Genomic DNA, 20,089 nt, shown 5'->3' with positions numbered 1-20,089 from the left:
TAAAAAGATTTGTAAATTACTAATTTTGACTTGGAAGTTGGAAATATTTCACTTTTAATTACCATTACTTTTAAATACTTGGAGATTATGGAGGTTTAACCCAAATTGGTTTAGAATCATAAACAACTTACATGTAAAAATAGCATAATCACTTGCAAATCATCCCTAGAAGTCAACTTTTCCCATACAACATTTAAATTAAACAATAGGTTGTGCGGATTGTCACGTACTAATTTTTAAAAAGAAATGAACAATTGCTACAAAACATTTAATAAAAATAAATATAGCATTTGCTATGAAGCAATGCAATTGGTCACCCACTCAATTATCGATTACAGGCACTAGCAATTTAATAAAACGAGTTAGAATGGATGGATGGACCTTTATAATCCAGGTAGAATCACAACATTTTGGATTAAAAAAAAAAGAAAAATTGCCCCAGCAGGCCTAGAGCATAGTAGCTTGAACAATACTAGTCACAAAATTTTATTCAAATGGGCATAAACCTAATAAAATATACAAGTTCGTAATGGAAGACAGATTATCAATAACTACGATATTGATACAAAATTATTTAATTAACCACAAGACAAAAAACAAGTTAGTTTATTTGAGCTTGTCCTTAATTTGCAGGCATACTCTTCTATATAGACCAGAAAAATATTCACCGCCCATCCAAAGTTCCAAATCTGAACAAGGAAATTAGCGGAAATATGAAGAAAATGGCCACCTCTAACAATTAAATCATGAAAGAAGGGAAGCACAAACAAACAAACAAATAACAATTAATAAACAAATGGGAGAAAAAAATAATCTCAATCGAGTCATAAACTTAAAAACAACCAAGCTTCAGTAAGTCAATCCAAATTCATCATATAAGGAAAGGAAAAAGTATGATCGTATGTTTTATAGCAAAACAAATCAATGTCCTAAAACTCATACAGGAGCTACCTAGTTAAGAAAATAGTCGTTGGGCTTCCAGGATGTTGTGTCTGACAGGAGAGAGAAAGGGAGAGAAATAGAGAGGAGGATGATGAAATATAACAACAACGTATTTTAAAGAAACCTAGGCTAGTGTATCATTATTGTATTTTGTTTTGGCTTGTAAGAAATCTACCTGGGTTGTGGCTTATTCTAGGAAGAAATAGGTCTCCTTTTGTTTTATTTTGGTAAGAGGAAATCTGTAACTTAGCTTTATATGGATAGGTTATTAAGGTCTCCTTAATAGGTAGGAAAGCTTAGTTTAAATAGACTAAGCCTTGCGCTTGTAAGATAGACTAGACTTGATGAATGAAATATTGCGATTGAGTTTCTGATAGCCTTCCTCCTCTCTCTGTGTTCGGCCTCTCCCTTTCTTGTTGCCCCTACTGTTCTGTTCCTCATTCTCGTTTCAGACTCTATGTTTCCATTTCTCCCTACTCTCCCTTTGTTCAGATCTCTGCAAGTATATGTGAGTGTGTGTTACATCAGAAGAGAGAGATAGGCGGTAGGTAGAAGGAGAGAGATAAGAGTTCAAAGGTGAGAAAAGAGAACAGAGAAGTAGAATAGGAACTGACTATGTTCATTCAGATTACACACACTTTACAACGACTCCTTATTCCCTTATATAGCCATAGGTTCACTAGAATTCCTAGTTGTCTATTATACCCTTACTAACTACGGAACTAACTTGTCACTATAACAAGTATGTAACATGAGAGATGGAGGACTCTGATTTAGAAGAGAAACTAGAGAGCCCACATTAGCCAAAAATTAGTCACATACTCATCCCTATAACAGTCATCTATTCCCTTTCATTCAAATATATAAACGTGCAGCAGAACAGAAAGGAACAGAATAACATACCAAAATGTTAAGGTTTGTGCCGATTAGCTATGGTAAACTAAGCTTTAGCTGCAGCCACTGAAAAATCACTTCTTGCTTCACTACAGGTTGGGTGGCTGAGGTTCACTCCCAAATTTCTGGTTCTCTTTCTCATCCGTTGTGGGTTGGGTTGGGTTTGCTTCGCTGAAGAATCGCTCCTTTCTTAATTGTCCTCTTTCACATTCACCATCAAGGAATCGCTAGCACCATCCTCTTTCTCATTCCTCCACCCTTGTTCTTCATGGATTTATTAGTTGATACTTGTTGAGGGTGGTAGCAGCAAGTAAAAATGTGTGAGTTCAGGGTTTTCTACTTTTGTGGGGTAGGGATAAAATGTTTTTACAGCCAAATAACTTTCTCTCCATTCAGGGACAATATAGTCTTTACACATGAAACCCAAATCGCAATCAGGTCCCAAAGGATTTGGCTGTATTTTTTAAATTTCACAGGACTTATTTGTAAATAAGTTCCTTACATGGAATCTATATGTAATTTTCCCTATATCTTTTCCCAGTTACACAGACTAAATAGTTGGAGAGGTTTCAAATTGTCATTAACACATACAATTATACACTAAATCCACTTGTTTCTTCTCCATATCATATTTTCCTCTTGAACTTTATATTGAGTTTCAGTTTAATTGTTAATCTATTTTTCTTGCTTATGTCCCAAAAACTCCCAAAATAAAAACATAGATCTAAGTCAAAGGAGAGAACTCAAGTATAATCCACCACTACCAAGTAAAAGGTCTTCATATTATCTAAAAAGAGGAAAAAAAGAGGAAAAGAGAGAGGGTAAATGGTATTCAGTCTAAGGCCAAACTCAAAAGGGATACAACTTACGGTGCCTTAAACATTAACTATTCAACTATTCCACAGAATAGTTACCATAAAACTATTTAGTAGTTTAATAATTAGTTCTATTCAAACTAATACTTATGAATATTAGTTAGCTCTAGCTACCTAATACTAGAGTAACAATGAGAAGCTTAGTTTAATGGGATATTATGCTTAGGTGCAAGTTAATGTAGCAAGATTAAAAGGAAGGAAAATCAAATTGATTCATATTTTTCGTTCCAAAGTAATCACTCTAGTCTTCCCTATTTATTATTCCACTAATTATGCATTTCAGAATTAGATACTCCACTAAGAGAATAGTTATACACACGCCCAACCAAGTATGCCATACCCCTGGCAAACCCATGTTTTCCATGACAAATAAAGGCCCCTTCAACACTAATCCAGTATTTTTCATGTTATTATCATGTCGAAATTGAGGCCATAAAAAAAAGGGTGGAGCAGGAGGAGGAAGGGGGATAAGGCAAATGCATTTCATTATTGTCCAAAGCATCCATTGAATCAAAATAAGAATAAAAAGTACAAATACCGCCATTCAGGTGCTTCTTTCTTGTTGTGTTGTCCAAACTAGCACATCACCATATCTTTTGAAACATTACTGTCCCGATGACCAATCCCCACTCTTGCCACCTGCTTTATGCTTTAGTCTCACATCTGTAATAACTATATCTTTTGAAGCAGCCTTACACATATCATACACTGTTAAGCCAGCAATAGTAACTGCTGTCATGGCTTCCATCTCAACACCAGTTTTCCCTGTTGTTGCAGCTTCCCCTTCTATCATTACACTGTGGTCTTTATGATTCAATTCCAAATCCACTCGTACGTGACTAAGAATTATGTTATGGCACAATGGAATAAGACCACTGGTTTGCTTAGCACCACTTATGCCTGCGATTTTCGCCACACCAAGCACATCCCCTTTGGCCATTTGATTTGCTAAAACCAAATCAAACACATGCTTTCCAAGAATTACCTTGCAACTCGCAATAGCAGTTCTTTTAGTATTTTCTTTTGGGGACACATCCACCATTTGAGCCTCCCCACTAGTGCTGGTATGAGTCAAACCAGAAGTACTTTCACATGTTTTTGGGTTATTTGCAGGACCATTACCCACAGCGCCATCAAATCTATTTGAAGGAGGTTGACCAAATATTGACTCCAATTGCTGAAATAGTGTATGAAATTTAACGTGAACAACTACATTGTCAAAATCTCAGCACAGGATGAAGTAAAGAAGGATTTTACCTCGTTGAGTTCTTGAATATCACTTGCAAGGTCACGGCCACTGTAAGTGCAAAACATCCTCTTCAAGGGAGGACATGAACCTACAATTCGTTGAAGAAACATTATAAGCAGGTCCAGATTCTCCTGGTTCTTAGTATATAGCTAACTGCAAGAAAATGAAAATTCCAGTCAAATTTGATACTTGCAAAGAAAAAAAACAATCAACTATATGAAATTTGATATGCCTTCATTACTGCAGAAGAGCAAGAGCGAAAATCATAGACAAGTGTATAAATGAGACTGTAGCACTCTGTCCATAACCTTTACTACGCTCAGTGGAGGCAGATGCCCCCACCCCTTTTAATTTTTGTTCCAGATACTTTGACACAGCTCGAACCAAGTCATTTACAAGACCAAACATCACAACTACCTTGAGAATTTCCAAAACTGATGATAATATAAAAAGATTAATAAACAGAATGCCAATACACAACAAATCCAACATTGCAAGACAACACAATCCAAATCATACAAGTCGCTAGTAATCAAAATGAAGAGGGAAAAAGTACAATAGCCGATTATACATCATTCAAGCAAAAACTAGTACAAAAAATAAACTCAATATATTAATTCCCAATTCAAAAGCGCCAATATTCAACGAATTAGAAGACCAGTACAAAAAATAAACTCAATATATTAATTCCCAATTCAAAAGCGCCAATATTCAACGATTAGAAGACCAGATTCAAAGCCAAATTAAAATGAAAATTTAAAAAAAAAAAAAAGAAAGAAAGAACAGCCACGCAGGGAACAGATAATGCGGGGAATAAATTCAATTCTAGATTCAAAGCCACATTAAACAAATCAATCTCACCGGATTTTGGGAGTAGAAAAAGCCCTAGGATTCGAACATTCTTCACTGCTTGCCCAGAACAACCACGCAGAGCCGACAAAGGTGGACGGCGTCCGACGGAGTGGGGAATGCCGGGCTAACGACGAGAGCTAGATCCGCTCCTAACAGACAGGGTTTTGTCGGGGTTATAATTAATTAAGGAAGAATTTGGCTATACGATGAAAATTAATTACTTTAAATAATTTTTTTATTAATTTATACTTATAAATTTTTATAATCAATTTATACTTATAAATTTTTTATCAACTCTTCTAAAAAAAATTCTTCTATTTCAAATAAAAATTTTTAAACAAGATTTTCACCACAATTTTTTTAAAAAAACTCTTAAATATATCTAATGTCTTTTTTAAAAAAAGTTCATTCTCATTCTTTTCTAATATTTGGTAAATCTTATTTCTTAACTTTTCTTTCACTCCGATAAATATATTATTATTTTCAGTAGATTTTTTTAATACAACAATCTATCAAAAAAAAAAAAACCAAAACATTATATTGTAACTTATTTGAATAAGTGGATCAGCCAAAAAAAAAAAACTTGACGATTTTTTTCTCTCATTATGCTTTTTCCGTTGACTAGACTTTTATGCTCTCAGTGGTTGATTGGTCACGCAATTCGTGTCTTTGATGGGTCAACCTCTCATTTTCCTGGACATGTCTCACGTCTTCTCTTATCGGGCTTATCTTTTGGATCTTGCTCATTTTTGGATTCAAATCAATGTTTTCAAAATCAAATTAAATATTAAATTAAAAAGATTAATAATTTACAATTCGCATGATCTAACTGATCAAGACATAATAATTAAACTAAAATATATATATATATATAATAATTTAAATATAAAAATTAAATATAAAATTATTACTTAACTTAAAAGTAAAACTAAATATTTTAAATTTATTATAACTAAACAAGCCACATGATAAAATATAACATTAAATGATTAAAAAAATAGGTTATTTTTTGAGTCGTTTAGTTTTTGAAGACCGGATTTGATTCCTAACTTGATATTAGCTTTTGATCCAAAAGCCAGTCCAAAACAGTTTAATCCGAGTCCACTCCCCAAACTATTTTTTTAGTTTGACCAAGCCATTAATTTGACTGGCCAATGATCTGGCCAATTCGATTCAGTTTTTTAGTCATTAAGTCAAAATATGGCAAGTAATGGTTTGAATATCCATTAAGAGAGGTGTTTACTCAATGGCCTTGAATATAATTTTTTTCACTACAATGATACATGCAAAACGTTTAAGCATTTTATTGGTCATTTTAAGTTTACTTTGCTAGTCTGGCTCTGCTCTTTCATTACTCTAGGTTTGTTCCTCTTTATATGGTCGACATTTGCAAGAACCTGAAACATTTAAGGAGTGAAAATGCACCAAAAATATTTAGGGGTAATTTGTCATGATTTTAAATGTTTAAGAGTGAAAATGTGAAAAAAAAAATATAATTCTAGATACTACTATGTTTATAATAATGTAATGACCAAATTACCAATGTAAAATTATAAATTATTTATCTATTTTTAAAAGGATAAAGTTTCATTTTACTTAATATTCCAAATATAAAACATAATTATTAATTATAAAGCAAAATTATTATTTGTCGTATTGAACAACAATGATGTGGTCTCATATTTGTGGAAAAATGGTGATCTCCATGGCACAATTTTCTTTTTAATGATATCAATTCATCTAATATCTAGAAGCTACATTGAATTTCAACTAATCCGAATCGAGCGGGAAGAAGAACAAGGGTGGCAAAACTCTTTGATTGAATATTATTTAATGATGCTACGTGTTGAGAATTCAAACCCACGATTACTGGTTAAGCTAGCATGGCCACTTAGCTAAGCCATGCATTCTTTGCTTTCATAGCACAAATTCTAATAACATATCAAAGTATCAGTATTGTTCCAAACACATATACATATTCTTAAGCTTAATTGAATTCCCTCCCTTGATAGAGGTTAAAAAAGTAATGACATTATATGATTCATAGTCTGAGGATCTTGATCAGTATGCCCATCCCCATGTTGATACATGTAGAGAGATATTCTAGCAAGATTTTCAGCAACTTGAATGAAACTCTCTGAGTAAGAAGAATTGAAAACTTCTTTATTTATCTTCTTCCGAGTTTCAAATATCAAGAAATTTATGTGCCTACGAGCATTGGACTCAGAAGCCCCAATTTCATTCATATAACACTCAGTTGATTTGGGTACGTCTCTCGTCTCCTTTTCACGCTAACAAAATTAAAGATGAAGACAAATTAATACCATAAATCATGCTATTCTTGGAATTTAATTAAGGGGTAAAGTAAAAATTTGGCCCTTAAAGTATAGGTTGATGAAAAGCATTTGGGATCCAAAATTTATTTTTTGTACATGTTCACTTGTAAATATTTAAAATTGTGGCAATCTCCACTTTTCCATTAATTTTGGCCATTAGTTGATTCAAAAATTACAAGAAAAAACCAAAAGAATCATATAAAAGAACCCAAAATCACAGATAAAGAATACTTATACATTATATAATATATTACAAATAAAGAAAAGGACCCAAAAATTACAAATATTATATAATATATATGCATAATTTATTTGTAATTTTGGATTCTTTCATGTAATTTTTGAAATATTTTTCTAAACAACTAATGGTTAAAATTAATGATAGAAGGAAGATTGCACAATCTTAAATATTTATAGGTGAAAATGCACCAAAAATAAGTTTAGGACTCTAGATATTCATAGGATTATAATTTAAAGGAAAAAATTACTATTTTAAGCTCTAATTAAATAACTAGTTAAAGGATGCTATTGTATACGATACCTTAGATGTTCCCAAATCATTGGCAAGGCGTAAAAATGGTTGCTGAAAAATGAATAATTTCATAATAATCTTCTAAGGAAACAAAGTTCTCCTTTGTTCTTGAAGCATGGAGCGAAAAATAAGCATGGAAGAGTATGACAGGCACACTAATTGAAATCCATGCATTTTCCAAGTACTCTTGTGGGGTTGGTTGATAGTCATCAGAGTACCGTTGTGCTTCAACCAAATATGATTTGCAAAGATCAGCCCACTGAAAACAAATTGGACACACAAAATTTAATTAAAACATGAAAATATAGAATCAATGTGTTTTAATCAATGTTTTTTATTCTATATTGTTTGGTATCTTGAGAAATTTAAAGTATTACCTTCTTCCATCTAAATTAATCCCAACTCTCATTGTGTGGGATTATTATACCAATAGTGGCCTATAAGTACTTCGGTGATGCCTTTAATATATTTATTTAATGCGATTGTATATTTCAAGATTCAAAATCAATATCTTTAAATAAGTTGATTCAAATCCCTTGACCAGTTAAACCAAATGCCCCTCAATTTAATTAATTTTAATTTTTATGATATAGAATATATATGAAATCATGAATAAATAATCCATACCGCTTTTTTAAGGTGTGGAATGATGTTTTACCCATTGTCTTTAAGGAAGTCAAAAGCCACGTCATGAACAAAGTTATAAAGAGCAAGGAAGCATATTTTCATGTAATATGGAAGTACATCCATGGCATTTACATCCCACCAATGCAATCAAAAAGCAAATGATGGTGACACATGTTATTAGGATAATTAAATGGAAAGAAAGGTAACTTGCCATGAAAGTTTATCCTTTTCTTCAGTTTATATGTTACTTTTAACATATTTTATTAAAATTAAAAAATTTTAAAAATTTGTCTAATTTTTACCTTTATTCTTATTAAATAAATATACATATTTTAATAACATATTTTTTCTCTCCAACATTCAATAAAAAATAAAAGGAAAAATTTGTGTTGAAAAGTTAATGAGGTGACTTATAAATAAGATAAAAAAATATTTTTTTTTTGCATTACAAATAAGACCAGAGAAAGTATTTTACTACTCTCGTTCCATTTTATAAGACACTTTTGAATGTCATTTGGTATCCCAAAATATAAGATATTTTTTTAAAAAAATTAAGGTTCTATTAATGATAATTATCACAATATTACCCTCATTATTTCACTTCTTAAATATACTTATCTCTCTCTCTCTCTTTTATCAATGAAGGATATTTTTAAAATTTATACTTCCTCTAAAACATAATATAGGGTGTTGATAATTAATCTACAATTCTTAAAAAAACGTTATTTAAAATCTTAAATTTTTTAAAATAATTACATCTTTTCAATTATATATTCATTAAATACCCTATGGAAGTACCTCAACAATGACAATTGAAATTCCAATCATTATGTTTTCAAAATGAGTAAAATAAAGTTGGATTATAATTAAAAAAATACTTATAAAAATTGTTCAATTTCTTATATTTACAAGGCTTCTAGAAGATCTCATATATTGTGATAGGAAGGAAGTAAGAAAAATTAAAATTATAAATTATATTTAATAAATTTTATTAGAATATGTAATTTTGTCCAAAAAAATACTTATAAATTGAGGCATAGGGCTAATGACAAGTTGCCTCAGCAACAACACCGCCTTCCTATGGGGCGAAAGGTCTAGTTTTGAACCTATTGTTGCACTTGGGAGCGTGAATGTATTTAAATGAATCATTAAAAAAAAAAATAGAGACATAGGAAGTATATGAAATAATAAATAATAAACGTAAAATGCTAACCGATCAACCACTTCTGTAATTAGTTGCAGCTCTTTCAAATTTGCCATACGCATCATAAACGTCATCAATTGCAGTTATTAATGCATTGACTTTTGTCATCAATCTTCTGTCCACATTGGAGTTAAAAAGCTTGTCCCACTGTCCAGAAGAAAATCTCTACTATTCGATCCCTTATTGTAAACCTCAGCTTTTCTCCGAGTCCAATACTTTTCCACCATCTTTGTAATCAAAAGGCCAAAAAAGTTGAATTAGTGGTTAACTGTATGCTAATTTTCTATTTGAAGGGCTCATCACGGCAAACTTGTTTACTTTTTTTTTTTTTTTTTAAGTTTGTTTGAAAGGCCTTTTATGTTTAAATTGAAAAAAAAATGTTTAAAAGATAATTTTATTCTTAAACTATAAATTCAAGAATATCTAGAACTTTGAATTTATTCTTAATATAATGTTATTTTTTAATTTTTAAAAATGATACAATATCACCTTATCATTAATAAATGTTAATTTGATCATAAAAAATATATAAATGAACCAAAAATTATAGAAAAAGAATCAAAATTACAAACAAGTACCTAATAAATTACAAAAAAGGATGAAAAAAATTTTCATGATCGTTTAACTTTTTGTAATTTTTTATTTATCAACTAACAGTTAAAATTAACATTTATTAACGGCCAAGATAATATTACATCATTTTGAACATTTAAAGAGAAACATTGCTCTAAAAACAAGTACTTAGAGTTTCAGATGCTCTTTAATATAAAATTTAAGGTTAAAAAATCAAAGACCTATATTTTTCAGAAAAAAAATCATGGAAGGACAAGAAAGTATTATTCTTTTTACAAAAACAGTAGTATTTTACAATGATATGTATGTGTGTATGTATTTACCTTGATGTAAGTTTCAAATCTTCTTGGTGTTGGACTTGTACCATATTGAAATATAATTTTGCAATCTTAAGCACAGCAGGGCTTACATTCTGTGTTCTTTCGTAAACATCAATGAACCACCGAGCTTCCAATCTTGAAGTTGTCCAATAAAGTGGAAGCTCCAAAGAATGATTGACTAAGAGAGGTATCTCATCATTTTTATCTGTCTTTTTGCTCACAAATTCTTTGAAAAAGTTTTTCTGAAATATCTTGCTTCATCTAATATTATTTCACCATCCATTGACAAAAATGAAGCTTCATACAAAGATAGCAAACCCTTGTTATCAACAGAAAGGCTAGAATCAAAATGATTCTCAGAATCTAATTTCTGTGACCGCGTCTAGGATGAATGTTGTCACATTTACGCATGTTTGAATTATTATGGATTCACAAGTCCTCAAATTTGGTTTTATGGATTTTTGGTCTTGAAATTGTTGGTGGGCTTGTATTGTTTAGATGATGTTATGGGCCTCAAATTTGCTCAAACCCATATGTTTTGGAAGGTGTATTTGTAAAAGTTTTTTATTTTATCAACCATGGTAGACTTTGATATGAGTTTTCTTTTTCTTTTTTTCTTTTTTACTATAATAGTTCTGTTAATTAAGGTTATTTTCCTTTTACCATAGTAAAATTTACATCATTTTTGAAACTAATTGAAGGAAGTTTAAATCTATTTATCATGGTAGATTACCCTTTACCATGGTCGAGTATTTTGAAATTTAGACAAAAATGTTTGTCCCTTTTTAATCATAGTAGTATGTATTCAAATGTTTTATTTGTTTATTTTCTACTGTATGGTTATTGTTTTATAAATAATCAGTTTGATTCTTTTATCATGATAATCCTTAATTATATGTTTAAAACTTTTATTTAACATAATAATGCATTATTTGTCTGGATTACTTGGGAGGATATATTATATGACAATATGACATATTTAGTTTCAAAGCCATTGCTACTCAAGTGTCCAATTCGTTGAGATATTCAAGTCAAAGCAGGCGCAGATCATATTTATCTCACTCCTAAAGTACGATTGAAAAAGAGAAAGCTCTAAAACTCTTCCTGATGATTAAAAGCAATCATCTTCAACAATCCAAGGGGAGAGTTGGTTTTGTGGACCTTTCGCTCCTTGTTTGAAGATTTAAAAGCATCCTTTTACCATTTTCAATGCAACGTACGGACCACGTAAATTGCACTATACATGCTTCCTTTGAATATTGTTTCAAATAGCAGAAACAGCACAATAATTGAAATTTGTGAAGTGAAGCTCGTCATCATGTTTAATTATGTTGCCGCATAATGAGCTAATATTGTGTTTGGATTAATGAGAGTTTGAATCAAAACTTCCATTTAGATACGCAAAGATACATAAATATGGATTTCATTATTTCAAACTTCTCATTCTTCTGATTTTCACTATTAATACTTTTATGATTTTCATATATTTTCTTATTTCTTGTTCTTATCTCCTATCAACTAAAAAAAAAAAATAGAATACCAATTTCTCATACTTGTTTTGTATTTCAATTCATATCTCTGCATTTGAAATTTTTTAAATTAACAAAATAAATAATTTTAAATGTGAGATTTGAAATGCAAGATTTTAAATCTAAAGGTCAAATTCAAATTTACCAATACAAATGTTACCTTAGTTAGATATCATTTGGATTGATGGATTTGAATTTAGATCATGTAATGAATTGCAATGGTAGAAATATATCAGGTCATGTAATGTAATCCACAAATCCAGATTTTGAAAGATTTTGTAATGTAATGTAATTTTAGATTGATGGATTTGAATTTAGATTTTGCTCATGAAAAAATTATTTAAGGAGATATTGCCTCACTCTTTAGCACATGATACATAGTGCTCTAAGAAAAAGTTTACGGAGGAACATGGTCTTTAGCACTATTTCAAACTCTACTCTTCTTGAAATGTTCAAATAATTCGGCTGTGGAAAATGATAAAGAAGACAAGGATGCATGGAATCTGGTTTGTTGGTTCTACTAATAAGTAGTCGAGAATTTGGGAGGAAGATTTTTCAAATGTAATAATTTCTTTTTTGCTGAAAATTGTGGTGTTCGTTTAGTATAGGTGATAATGGGTGATCATGAATGCATTTGTACACGTAATGTCACTTAAACGGTTTGAAGATTTCCAATTATCAGAAGAGTTGACAATTCTTTTTACTATTTAAAAACAAATTGTTCACATGCATTTTTAAAGACATGTGATGCATGCCTTGAGGACATTTTGATTATTTGAATGGACTTGATTTTGCCGATGAGAGAAGCTAAGAAAACTTGCCACTGAGAGGATCTGATTCCAAATATATCATTATACGATAGACTAATGGTAGAGCCACATATAGTTGAGGGGTGGCGTATGCTCCCCTCACTTGGAAAAAATGACATATATGAGGGTATATATTTTTATATTTTATAGTTTGCACCCTCTTCTATTTATATTTTGCGCTTGTTATTTTAATATTTTAAACCCATTACAGTCTTACTTTTTAACCCAAATATAAAATTTAATTTTTTAACTCAAAACCTAGTATATATTTATTTATAATTTCATCATACCAAAATACCAATATTCTTTTTGCCAATGATTTAGCTCCGTCGCTATCTCTGACCCAGGATCCTGCATCTCCACCACTGAGATTGTTTATTCCATGACGAAAGGGAGACATTTAATTCTTGAAGAAAAACAAATAAATAAGTGCGATCACAAAAACACAAAATTGAACTGACTGTAATAATTAATATTTACATTTACGATCATTGTGTATATAATAAGGTTGATCAATTCAACGGTGGCCGTGATTCTCTTTCAATGCAAGTGAATAATATTATTTTCATCTTAAATTAGAAGACACTTTTGGAGAGATTATATATCTTAAAATATAAAATATTTTGACAAAATAATGTTTCAGTAATGATACTTTTTTAATATTACTCCTTTCATATATTTTCTCTCTTTAATATTCTTTCATAAATAAAGTGTTAAATAAAAGATATTTTTAGAAATTTATATTTTTATCTTGAAAAAGTAAAGTTATAAAGTATATTTAATAAATTTTATTGGTATATATAATTTTAACTAAAAATATTTTATAATTTGAAACAAGGAGAGTAATTTCCTAATATTTCCTTCGTCCCAGAAAGCCAAGCAAGCAAAACCAATAGCTATACATGCACGTAGTTTAATTTGTTTTAATTTATTTTTTCCTATTTTGGTCACTTAATAGCTACGTCTAGGAAATTGATAGATTAATTATTTTTTTTGGGAAAAATTATGTGGAGGTTCCATGAAGCAAAATTATCTACAAGTAAGTTCCACACAATTCAAAAACCATAGCCAGATCTCTTAGAATTTAAGTGTATTTTGAAATTGGAGTGCAAAGACAATAATGCTCCTATTAAAAATAAATTAAATAATTTACAATTACTTTATTAGTAATTTACAACTATCATTTCAACTTTTATAATTGTAACTTCAGATATCTAATAGTTAAATTGATTATACATTATAAATTTGATATTAATTATATACAACTACGTCATCAATAATTTACGACTATCACTTTGATATTTTACAATAATAACTCCACATATTTAATAATTAAACTGATCATGCGCTGCTAACAAAGGTTAACACTAATTGTTTACAACTACTACATCAATGATTTACAACTCACATCTCAATATTTTATAACTATAACTTTATTATTGTTTGGGCTAAATATGAAACATCGCTTGTCAAAGTATTGGATAGGTTATAAAGTTATATGGACTAAGTGACCGAAGAGTTAGGCTCAAGCAACAATTTGAACAAAGGGGCCGGCCTTGAGCTCAATAGAAGCCACGGTTAGATGAGCATGTTGAGATCTTGCCAGTTGCAAACCCATTCTGTAAACTATTGGTACATAAAGACACAATCTCAAATGATCTCGAATCTCACGGGAACAGTATCATCGTGCCCAAGTATCTCGACGAGATGGGCTAGTTATCAAAAATGGAAGACAATGAGTGAAGACCATGCTATGAGTTTCATAGGATCCATGATTCTTCAGAAGAACATTCTAAGTTCTAAGGAAGAGGTTACCATCACTCTGTCAATATAAATAGAGTACCAAAGCGTAGAAGAAGATAACAGTCAACACTCAAAAGACTTACATTTTGCACCCATAGTTCTTGGGTTTATCAATTAGTTTTATCTTCAGCTTAAACTTGTAATCGTTTTACTTTTTAATAATAATCAAATGCTTGTTCTATCAAGTCTTGTGTATCTTTTACATTCAGGTGAATTGTGGTAAGGGAGTTTGAAAATTATTTTGTTATCAATTGAGACTCAACGTCTCTAACACGCCTAATAACTTATTGTTCCTTGATCAACAATTATTTTTAATAGGGACAATAATGCCTTTGTACTCAAAATTCAAATTATATTCAAGTTCTAAGGAATCTGGCTGTAGTTTTTAAATTTTAGGAGACTTATTTATGAATAAGTATGCTCCATAGAACCTTTATGTAATTTGCCTTTTTTGCCCCCATATTACTCAATTTGCTATCATCTCTATGGATTTGCTTAGGAGAAAGAGATGCTGCCAATTTCGTTAAGCCTTTTTTTAATCACGCGAAGCACGGGAACGCTTTATGCCTTCCTTCGGTTAACACAATTTTATTCCTATTGAAACTGAAGCCTCCTCAGTCCTATCCCATATTTTTCTAGATGCATTATAATTTTGGTATTATATTTTTTTCTAGTTATATTATTATTTACTAATTAATAATTTGCAACCTTTTAAATTATATATTTTTATTCACATTTTTATCAGGATATATCTTTATTTTTCGTTATCTGAATCTATAAATTTATTTTAACTTTTATACTAGAAATTTATCAATTGCATTTTATTTTTTATACTTAATTTCATACCAATTTTAATTTTTAATGTACCTACTTCATTTCTTAATTAATTTTATTATCATTTCTATTTGGAACCAATTTTTTTTATCAATTTTTGTTTTTATTTTTATTTAAAATAGTTTATATATAATTAAAATATATTAAATTAATAAAAACTAGTTCAGCCATGTTCTGACTATTGAACCTTAAATCAATGTTTAGCCTGATTCAATAGCCAGTCTCGTTTTTAAAATCTTCGTTTCAAGCTAGTCAAGTTCTTTTCCAGGAAACTTCATAAATTACCAACTATAATGATATCATTCATGTTGGAATTACATATAAATCTTTAATAGGAATCAATATATTAATGAGTAATTATATCATATTGATGAATAACAATTTCATATATTCTAGTTTAATGAGAGTTTACTTGATTAATTCTTGGTTGAATCCAACTAAGAAAGTTTATCTTTGCATTAATGTGAAATATTCCACTACGATAATTTTCTCTATTACAAGAGTAATTTATGATTATTGAAATTTCTTTTTCTGTGGCAGCCTCCTGCACTGTAAATAGTGAAGGTTGGCTGAAGCAAAACTTACTCCAAAACGAGTACCTCTTCTCAGCATCTGTTCTCCACTCCCTCTCTTTCAATGGTGCATCTTCTATGCACTGTAGAACGGGCTCTGGTAGTCCTGTCAAGGTGGGTTGTTGGGTAGAGATTTCAACACCTATATTTGATAAGACTTTGATTTGACCTTATTTATATTTTCAGATATTTTATTTGATTAAATTAAAATTGTCATCCAATTAGCTAAGGTGTCAATTGAATAAGTAACCACATTGTATGCCAACATAATAATTCACAATTGTCTATGTGATTGAGTTATGAGTTAAATGGGAACCAAATCCATAATTGAAGAGATTAATATAAGGGATATAAGCTCGCAGGAGATAATTACATTAAATGGTACTGTAAAATCTCCTATTTCTTGGAGGGACAAGATGTCAAGGACCTCATGTCAACTATAATTTCAAAACTAGAAAATGGAAATCAAAGGACTAGGAAGCTGATGCTACCTAGAAAAGAAAAGAATATTATTACTCGCATTACTATGCTTAGTGAAATGGTTGATGATATTATATCTGAATATAAACATCATTCAACTGCTCAAGATATGTGGATAGCCCTAAAAGATAAGTTTGTGCAGCACCTCTGCCATAAAGCAGAGGAAACTCACGATCAAATTTGACACATATAATCTAAAGCTTAATATTTCAATTAGGCAACACTTAAGAAAATTGAAACATGATTAGAGAATTGAAACAGGCAAGGCATGTTCTTTCTTACAAACAACGAGTACAAGCTATGATAAGGGCACTCTCAGCTAGCTAAGAACACATGAAAATAAACTTAATCACAGAAAACACATTTTGACCTTCAATGATGTGGCTAGGCACATAGAACTTAAGGAGGAAAGGCTGGAAGCTGTGAAATCCATCAGCCACTTAACTTGGGGAATTGAGGCTTCAATGTCGAAAGGCTGAAAAAGCCGAGCAAGGCATTTGAGAAAGGCAAGAAATCTTCAAAGAAATTTGAATTAGCGAAGGTCAAATGCCATGCTAGCTAAACGAAGGGGCACTTTGTCAAGGATTGCCTTGAGCAGAAAAAGTATTAAACATAAATCTTTGCACCTTGCATATATCTTTAATATTGCTTTCATATGTGAAGCTAATCCTACGTGGGTTATTGATCGAAGAACAACAGACCACGTAAGCTGAAATTGACAATTTCAATATAGTACATTTTAAACTACATCGTAGCAAATTTGACAATTGCATTTACAGCTATCTTTTTCATGCCGACAACTCTTCTAACAAATACCTAATCAAAATTCATCGTGTGAGAACTGAAATGTGTAAAGTCATCCACTTAGAGTCTCAATATCTAAGGAGTAATTATTAATTATTATTGTTTTAGTTGTGAACTAATCAACACCACTAATAACCAATGATGAGACATGTGCAATGCAAGGAAAATTCAAATAGGCCGTGGGAAGAAATTCACAGGCCTTTATAGAGAGGCTTTAGGATTTTCAAGTACTCCTCTTATTATTTTTAATAAAACATTTTACTTTGTTTTTGTATTATAATATTTTCTTTATATTCTTTACAAATATATTATCTTCACATATAAAATATATTAGTATACTTGAAAGGGAAATACTTAAATACTTAACCTTATATCTTTAATATAATTTTATCTTATCAAAGAAAAGCAAGTGAATTTTAATTTGTTGATAATATTAATAATAAGAATTTGTTATAGAATAAATAATATATAAATGATTTACATATATTGATTTAATTTAAAACAATTGCTTTAAGTATATAAAACTAAATATTTTAGTATTAAGTCATTAATTATATTACACACATATTATTGCAATGTCAAACTATTTTAATTACTATTTAATTTTATTATAATGAACTAATTGAAAATGTATTTTTGGTATACTATTTTTAGTTATAATTAAGTAATATTCAATTGAATTATATTTTTTATTATAACCAATTCGACCATATGGTTGAACCAAAGTTTGACTAGTGAACCATGAATTGACATCTTAATTAACTTAACAATCGGTCTAGTTTTTAAAATACTGCAAATAATAGTAATTGACAAATTTAATATAACAAATTAACAATTTCAGTAAATGAGATAGGATTTCAAAGAAATTTTGTGATTTCATGGAGCTTTTCTATATTTAGATTATTACTTAATGACGTGGGATCTAAGAGGATTTGCCCAAAATATTTTTGTAGTAAACATAAAAAAGATGTATACCCAATATAAATAGAGAGCAATGGCTTCCACTAGCCACAAAACATTACAAGGTAAGAAAGAAAGAGGAAGAATCAAGGGTAAGATTTTTCTCACTCGAACCAAGCCAATGGCTCTCAGTCAATTTACCTTATTTTCAAGCACTATTCTATTAACAAAGAAAATGGTTCCATCACTTTCAACAATCAAAAGTTCTTGTGTTCCCTTTGCAATTCAATGCAAGACTTCTTCGGTGATCTCTTCTGATCAAAACAATACTACTCGTCGATCTGCAAATTACTTCCAACCTTTAATTTGGCACCACGATTACATCCGGTCATTAACAAGTCATTTTATGGTATGATTTAATTTATTTCACATTCTCATTCACTGATTGGCTTGTCATCATAATAATATTTCCTTGTTTCATGTGAAATTGTTACAGGAAGAATCTTATGTAGAAGAAAGTGATTGGCTGAAAGAAGAAGTGAGAGAGATGTTCTCGAAATTGGCAAATCCTGTGGATCAACTTGAGCTCATTGATACCATACAAAGACTTGGAGTGGATCGTCATTTTGGCCTTGAAATAAGCAATATCATAGAAAGTATTTACAACAACAAGGACACGTTAAAGGGGAAGAACAACAATTTATATGTCACAGCTCTTGAATTCAGACTCTTAAGACAACACGGCTATATTGTATCATCAGGTATATATATATATATATATATATTCTACTAAAATTACAAGGATACTTGTCTCAACCATTAAACAATGTTTCGATTGTTTGCAGGTGTTTTTAAAGGATTTCAAGATAATAAGGGAAACTTCCATTCTGGCCATTTGGTTGGTATTAAGGGGATGCTTTCATTATATGAAGCTTCATTTCTGTCAATGGAAGGTGAAATAATTCTGGATGAAGCTAGAGCTTTTAGCTCAAATTATCTCACAGAATTTGTCTATCATAACAAGGAAGACAATGAGACATCACTCTTAGTTAATCATGCCCTAGAGCTTCCTCTACATCAGAGGATATCGAGATTGGATGCTCGATGGTTCATCGATGTTTATGAAAGAAAACAGAATATGAACCCCGCCTTGCTTAGACTTGCTAAATTGGATTTCAACATATTACAAGCCAAATACCAAGAAGATTTGAAGTATGCATCAATGTGGGTGTGTGTGTTTGTCTAGATACATATATGTATGTATGAAAATAGTCATGCTTTCTTGCTTTCTTTTTCCTTCCATTTGGAACCTCTCACTAGTTTTAGTTATCTTACAACATTTGCATGTTTTTGTATATGCCTTGCTTAAGTTGTCTAAAATTTAAAATTCTAAGAATTTCCACTAAGCTATTGTTTTTCATGGATTTTTAATTTAAAGATGGTGGAAAAGAATTGGACTTGGAGAAAAGTTGAGCTTTGCAAGGGATAGGATGGTGGAGAACTTCATTTGGACAGTGGCATTTGCTGAGGAACCACAATTTGGATATTATAGACGAGTGGGAGCAAAGGTTAATGCATTGATTACAACAATTGATGATATGTATGATGTCTATGGTGAATTAGACATCATACATATCATCAATTGATGATGTCTATGTTGTAATCAGTGCATTAACCTTTGCTCCTACTCGTCTATAATATCCATAGTGGTGTTCCTCAGCAGATGGTACTGTCCAAATGAAGTTCTCCACCATCCTATCCCTTGCAAAGCTCAACTTTTCTCTAAGGCCAATTCTTTTCCACCATCTTTACATTAAAAATCCATGAAAAACAATAGCTTAGTGGAAATTAGTAAATTTTTAAATTTTTGCAAGCTTAATCAAGGTATATATAAAAACATGCAAATGTTGTAAGATAACTAAAACTAAGTGAAAGGCTTCAAGTGGAACAAAAG

General features: G+C 30.5%; 2 protein-coding genes across 5 annotated transcripts; one reads left to right on the top strand and one right to left on the bottom strand.

Annotated features, from left to right (window-relative positions):
* Window positions 1–380: 380 nt before the first annotated feature.
* LOC129317926 (cyclic pyranopterin monophosphate synthase, mitochondrial-like) lies at window positions 381–4,967 on the bottom strand. 4 transcript variants are annotated; one of them, XR_008595094.1, is made up of 4 exons: window positions 4,822–4,967; window positions 3,969–4,113; window positions 3,250–3,888; window positions 381–689 (listed from the first exon to the last, which is right to left on the bottom strand). XR_008595094.1 is itself a non-coding variant. In XM_054962350.1 (3 exons), the coding sequence occupies exons 2-3, from the start codon at window positions 4,068–4,070 to the stop codon at window positions 3,316–3,318; spliced, it is 675 nt and encodes a 224-aa protein (XP_054818325.1). In that variant the 5' UTR covers window positions 4,071–4,113; window positions 4,822–4,967; the 3' UTR covers window positions 3,040–3,315. The 4 variants fall into 4 exon arrangements, 2 of the variants coding, with proteins under 2 accessions (XP_054818325.1, XP_054818327.1); XR_008595095.1 differs by lacking the exon at window positions 381–689 and adding an exon at window positions 806–1,438; XM_054962350.1 differs by lacking the exon at window positions 381–689 and having other exon boundaries at window positions 3,040–3,888.
* Window positions 4,968–18,316: 13,349 nt separating this feature from the next.
* On the top strand, window positions 18,317–19,781 carry LOC129317481 (myrcene synthase, chloroplastic-like). Its single transcript, XM_054961801.1, has 4 exons — window positions 18,317–18,544; window positions 18,632–18,896; window positions 18,981–19,359; window positions 19,574–19,781. Exons 1-4 carry the CDS (start codon window positions 18,317–18,319, stop codon window positions 19,779–19,781), a joined length of 1,080 nt encoding a protein of 359 aa, XP_054817776.1.
* The last annotated feature ends 308 nt before the right edge of the window (window positions 19,782–20,089 follow it).

Source organism: Prosopis cineraria, unplaced genomic scaffold (assembly GCF_029017545.1).
Source record: "Prosopis cineraria cultivar Desert tree isolate PC_DT_omini unplaced genomic scaffold, ASM2901754v1 PC8, whole genome shotgun sequence".
Taxonomy (NCBI): Eukaryota; Viridiplantae; Streptophyta; class Magnoliopsida; order Fabales; family Fabaceae; genus Prosopis; species Prosopis cineraria.
Note: the sequence above shows the minus strand (reverse complement) of the source record. Positions and strands in the feature narration are given on the sequence as shown.